The 6,700-nt window shown below is 35.2% G+C and overlaps 1 protein-coding gene across 1 annotated transcript; it reads left to right on the top strand.

Annotated features, from left to right (window-relative positions):
- Positions 1–5,764: 5,764 nt before the first annotated feature.
- On the top strand, positions 5,765–6,555 carry sst2 (somatostatin 2). The gene is made up of 2 exons (XM_051698473.1): positions 5,765–5,962; positions 6,139–6,555. Exons 1-2 carry the CDS (start codon positions 5,825–5,827, stop codon positions 6,328–6,330), a joined length of 330 nt encoding a protein of 109 aa, XP_051554433.1. The 5' UTR covers positions 5,765–5,824; the 3' UTR covers positions 6,331–6,555.
- Positions 6,556–6,700: the final 145 nt, after the last annotated feature.

Raw genomic sequence — 6,700 nt, 5'->3', positions numbered from 1 at the left:
AAACACAGTTGAAAGCTATTTAATTTATTAAATGAAGCTAAACGTTGTCTTTGTGTTTGTTTTTGAGTTGCCACAGTATGCAATAGACTGGCATGTCTTATGGTCAATATTAGGTCAAAATGGCAAAAAAGAACTCATCAGTCAATCATTGTTTTGAGGAATGAAGGATATACAATGCTTGAAATTGGCAAAAAAAAAAAAAAACTGAAGATTTCATACAAAAGTGTACACTACAGTCTTCAAAGGCAAAGGACAACTGGCTCTAACAAGGACAGAAAGAGATGCGGGAGGCCAGATGTACAACTAAACAAGAGGATAAGTACATCAGAGTCTCTAGTTTGAGAAATAGACACCTCACATGTCCTCAGCTGACAGCTTCATTGAATTCTACCCGCTCAACACCAGTTTCATGTACAACAGTTAAGAGAAGACTCAGGGGTGCAGGCCTTATGGGAAGAATTACAAAGAAAAAGCCACTTTTAAAACAGAAAAACAAAAAGAGGTTAGAGTGGGCAAAGAAACACAGACATTGCAGAACAGATAATTGGAAAAGAGTGTTATGGATCATAACTCCATTGAGCTTTTGTGGGATCAGCTAGATTGTAAGGTGTGTGAGAAGTGCCCGACAAGACAGACACATCTATGGCAAGTGCTACAGGAAGTGTGGGGTGAAATGTCACCTGAGTATCTGGACAAACTGACAGCTAGAATGCCAAGGATCTGCAAAGCTGTCATTGCTGCACGTGGAGGATTTTTTTGATGAGAACTCTTTGAATTAGTTTAAGTAGTTAAAAAATTTTTTTCAAACTGTAATAGTAATTTTTGATATTATTATTGTCCTGACTATACATTGTGATTAGTTGAATGTCACTTTGGTGAATAAAAGTACTAATTTCTTTCCATAAGAGCAAAATCTGTACTTTATTCCAAACCTTTGGCCTTCAGTGTATATGTAAAGGCAACTCTATCTGTGTTGTTTTAAATGTATTTTATTACATTTTAGCTCAAAAAATTATAAAATCAATACCTATATCTGAGAAATGCATATTTAAAAAAAAAAAAACACATATAATCAGACAGTCATGTTGCTCTTCCGTTTGTTCATTATTGCTGTTGCCAAAGGTTAATGCCAAAGGAAAGAAATAAGCAATAACAAAACTCAGCCTAACTCGCATTTTAAAGAGATAGTTCTCCAAAATTAAAATTAAAATTCTCTCATAATTTACTCACCCTCATGCCATCCAAGATGTGTATCTTTTTTTCTGAGAAACACAAACAAAGATTTGTAGAAGAATATCTCAGCTCTGAAAGTCCATTCAATGCAAGTGAATGGTGGCCAGAACTCTGAAGGTCCAAATATCACATAAAGGCATCATAAAAGTAATCCATGCGACTCCAGTGGTTTAATCAATGTGTTCTGAAGCGATCCATTTGGTTTTGGGTGAGAAAAGACCAAAATATAAAAAAACATTCACTGTTCATCTTGCCATTGCAGTCTCTAGGCACAATCATGATTTCAAGCTTGATTACACTTAAGGATTACTTTTATTTTCGTGATATCTGGACCTTCAGAGTTCGGGCCACCATTCTCTTGCATTGTATGGACCTCCAGAGCTGAGATATTCTTCTACAAATCTTTTTTTGTTTTCAGCAGAAAAAGAAAGTCATACGCATCTTCTTGGGTGGCATGAGGGTGAGTAAATGATGAGAGAATTTTCATTTTTGGTTGAACTATCCTTTTAAGGCTCTCCACTGACAACCAAAATGAAGAGAATGAAAATAAAACGTCTTACGTGCCAAGAATGCCCTTACTTATCCAAAGGCTATTCTTTATATTAAACAAGTGGGTCTCACTTGTCCAAAATGCTACCTAATGAATAACTACACTATACTAATGTACTATGTACTGTATATAGATAACTAGAGTATCTATACAATTGTGTGGATCCTTCAGTGTTGCGCAACAGTGTTGTAGTCAAGTCACTACATCTCGACTCCAAATCCATATCCTCACTGCTTAAGTATGAGTCCAAGTCCAAGTCACCAATACCGTGTCCAAGTCAAGTCACTATTAACTACGTACAAGTCCGAGTTACGAGTCCTTGTCCATGTCGAATATATGTTAGAATATCTGAATGCAAATATGGCTAGTTAGAACAGGAGTAGGATAGAAGAGGAGGAAAACTCTAATAATTTGTCTAGAATTCATGGAAGTTTAAACCCCTTCATTGTTTGTACTTGCCTATATGAAAGTTTGCCATTGTTTAACAGTGGCATCTGTAATGATAAGGCTATTACCACAGGTAAGACCACTGATGGTTCCTCATTACTGTGGTTAGGTCAGGGGCGTTGCTAGACCCCTTTTACTGGGGCACGAGCTCCAGCAAATTTCTGCTGTACCCCAGTAAACTTTTCTAGTTAAATCTTTGTCTGACAAGGGAAATTACCATATATCAATCTGGGAAATATGCTTTCCTATTCATTGGATTCGATAATTTACATAATTGTAATAATTTAAAACACAAAGATTAATTGTGTCACTCGCTGAAGTGAACGCTTCATCAGCAGTGATCTAGACAATCACCACTCGTGCTCCTTCGTTGTTGTTTTTCCCTGTAAAATAAAACCTGAGGAGAGAAAGTATCGAAAAGTAGTTAACTAGGTCTATGAGGATATTCGCATACCTTGAAAAACATGGCCACCATCAACAAAATCAACTTTGAGCAGCTAATTGAACTAGTCCTAGGCTGTTCACCCAATCGGAACCAAACCAGTGAAGAAAGATTCTAAGATTCTAATTGCTGCTATGCTCTAGTAGCTGTTTGAATTGTAATTTAGTTAAATGAGTTGTTCATGTACAGTATATCCCATTTTGTATTTAGTACAAGAATGCTTGCTAAACTTGATGTGATTTATCACCAGTGAAAGCAATTTAAAGTGATTTCGTCATTTAGGGGGAAGCTAATTACTAGCTAGTTGGTTTGCTCACTAAAACACTACAGATTTTAGTTAGTAAGATTTTTTAAATGCTACTGTATATCAGTTGTTCCATTTGCCAATAGTGACAAGTACCAGCTTAATACATATTTATTTATCCAGACAGACATACTAACTTTTTTAATTTCATGTGGTGGACAATGGAGAGAAGAGCAGCAGTCAGTCAGGAGAGGATGATTAGAGGCTCTCTTTCATAAATTGTATATTTGGATGGCCCTCATTTCATTTCATCAACTCTTAAATGCATTTTAACCAGCATAGATGATCACAAATACTAGATCTACAGATGTAAAAATGTGAAATCATTTGAATTAAAATTAGAAAATAAGTTATATTTTATAAAATTTTGATTATATCTGTATAAATTTATTTGTTTTGTTTAATGTGTTTACAGACTGCCTGATGTCACTATTAAACCCCATCCTTCATAATCTGAGGATTTCTAGTTTTTTATTTTGGCTTGAGTTGTTTTATATTGAAAAACATTTATATGTAGACAGACAATACAATATGTGAATTCACATCATAAATCTTTTTGATTTACTGTTATATTTATTCACTGTTGGATTGTTATGCAGCATAGGAGTAATGAATGTAACATCATGCACGTTTAGCTTAATTGTATCTAACTCAATTGGGTTTACATTTAATTCACACAGGTATTAACTGCTGACATGTCAAATATTTAGTTATTTTTAGGCTTATTTCTTAGTATAAATGAGCAAAATAAAGTGTTAGATTTATTCCTGCTTTCAGGATTTCATTTGTATAAATGTTATGTAACACCTTATGAAACCTAAGTATAATAAAGTAATAAGCAAACCACAAGATGCTGTGATAGTGAACTTATGTAGATACAGTATAATAAAAATATATTGTGCAAATATATTACTACTATTACTGTCTCAGTTCATTTGCTACCTATTGTTACTGTATATGTTTTTAAGCAGTTGGAAATTTAATTTCCTTTTCTACTTTAACATCTTACACTATTTGTAACAGAAAGTTTGAGTTAAACTAAAGAAGTGCTAATCTTCTATTGTTTTGTCGATATAACCTAAAGCATCCAACTGTTATTTGGGGGCTGTATCATAAGCAGAAGGATACATTTTGAGCATTTCCATTTTACTAATTGTTTTAATTTGTTTTTGTTTTATTATTTATCTCTCTCTTACTTTCGATATCTGTGATCATGAATGGAGCCTTTCTGCTTTATCTTCTCTGTTTCTGGACTCAGAGAAGGGTTGATGCCATAAATCCTGATGTGCTGGCAAGCATTATACGTGATATCAAAAATGTATATGTGCATCTGCTTTGCAACTAACAATATAGGAATATAGGAATAATATTTTAATACAATATATACTAACACTTAATAGACCACATTGATTTACATTTACATTTGTGAATTTAGTCACAAATCATAAGACTTTACAAAAAGGTTCAATTTGTTAACATTAATTAACAATCAGTGTCTTGATGGAATGCCACTACGTCAGGGGTGTCCAACGATTTTTGACTGTATGACTTTAATTATAAAAAGCAAGATGCTTGGCTAGGCTATGATGCTAAGAGCGTAATGACTATGTTACCATATGCCATTGTTTGAAGTTTTGTTGGAGAAATGCTCTGCTGATGTATCTGTAGCTAATAATCCTGTTATTTTACAGTTTCAAAATCAGAATCAGAATAAATTTGTGTTGGCCAGGTCAGATTGCTATTATAAATAGAAATAGTGTACTGTATGGTAGCCTGTTTATGTATGCTAATGTGTATTCTAATATGAATGTTTTTTGGCACCACAATGTTAGATGCATAAAATTTGTGAGTGTGATGGTTTCATTACACCTCTTAAGCTTGCCAAAGGCAGAAAGATATCAACAATAAACCATAACATGAAGCATGTTAATGTTGCTATAAACCAAATTTTTTCATTTGATTGCAAAATGTAGCCAAGTGATCTGAATATACTGTATGTGTTTTACAATGACAAAGTCAAAGGGTTCAAACCAAAACTGTGTCTGCCTTTGAGTTGAGGCAGTTCAGAGAACTGTGAAATCAGAGTTTGCATCCATAAACATACTTCCAATTTAAAACAACTCATGTAGGTACACATTGGGTTCAACTTTTAATTTCAAACAAACAATGCTTAAGTTCCATAGCATTTTCATCAACTTACCATATCTTCATATTTCACCTGGACGATCCACAGTAGGAAACATAGTTATAATAAGATGCTCAAGGATGAGTCCAGATGGTCACTATTTCATTAGGATTTGCTTCCCAGATCCATAAGCCATACAGGCAGATGTAGGTACTAAGAACATGTTTTGAAAAAAGTGCACATTCTTTTGACCTGTTTCCTGGTAACATCCATTTGCAAGTTATGTCCATCAAGAATTTATGACCCAGAGACTGGCATGGAGGTCAGTCTAGCAACAGATCAATGTAATGGTGGCTAATTTGCAGTTTATTGGGGGTCCTGCTTCATGTGAATGCACTCTTTGTTTAGACAGCAGGACAACACAAATTAACCTCTCTGGGGACCTGAGAGTGCCTGAAGATGAGAAAAAAAAAAAAAAAAAAAAAATTGAAGTTACATTCCTGTTTGGAGATCATCAGCAGCAGATACTAGCTGGAACCAGTTCAGGATGTTAATATTTACATTGTACACCTTCTCTGGGCGTAAATAATTTTTACACCGTGTGAGAGGAGATACTAGTATAAATTACAGTCCTTATAAGCAACAAGACAGGTTTAGGGAGCACAGTGCATCAGAGAGGTTTCAACCAAGCTTGAACAAGCCACATCCATCTAGACAGCAGAGATGGCCACTTCCCAACTTCACCTAACTCTCTCTCTGCTCTGTCTGGCCATGACAGCAGGCATCATATCATGTGGTCGGTCTCATATGGTTTTGAGCTCTCCATTAGAGGCATCTCATAGCAATCCAGGTGAAGAGGAGGTAAGATTTTACTGTAACACTCAAAAATTCTTCTGATACTTCATGCAATACTGATGGACATCAATATACTAGGATACAAGACATTTTATGCATGTACTGTTACAGAACAATAAAGTCTTCTTTCCAGACATTTACCCTTTCTCTTACTAACTTTATGAATTGCTTTAATTGTACAGATGCCAGAGAGATACTCCCTTTCAGAGCTCCAGTGGATGCTCAGTAACTCAGACCCAACAGCCATCCAGTCTGACAGCCCATCTCTGGGGTTATCACAGAATGGACTGGACCTAATGAGGAGAGACAATGGAGACAAAGAGCGAAAGCCTGGCTGCAAGAATTACTTCTGGAAATCCAGAACTGCATGCTGATCTACAGCAACCAACATGTCCAATCTAGAGGCCTCCAGCACAATTGCCATGCTGCCAATCATATCCTCCTTTCCTGAATCCACACTAATTATAAGACATTCTGTATTTTGTCTCAAAGAAAGGAATGCACCTCAGTAAATGTATCAATTCTCTGTGACCAGCGTTCCTCAATCTCAGTATTATCTTGATTTTTTTAAGCATTGACTGCTTGCAATAAACTGAATACAGCATAAAAAAATTGCTGGCTCACATTACTCTGTCTGGTTCTAAGGTAACTAATATTTAATCTAAATTACATCTTAATATTTTTAATTGCCTGGGTTCTGAATCAATTTAGTGCAAGGGCAAACAATGCTTTGAAAATATAGTT

Source organism: Myxocyprinus asiaticus, chromosome 5 (assembly GCF_019703515.2).
Source record: "Myxocyprinus asiaticus isolate MX2 ecotype Aquarium Trade chromosome 5, UBuf_Myxa_2, whole genome shotgun sequence".
NCBI lineage: Eukaryota > Metazoa > Chordata > Actinopteri > Cypriniformes > Catostomidae > Myxocyprinus > Myxocyprinus asiaticus.
This window is presented reverse-complemented; position numbering and strand designations above follow the sequence as displayed.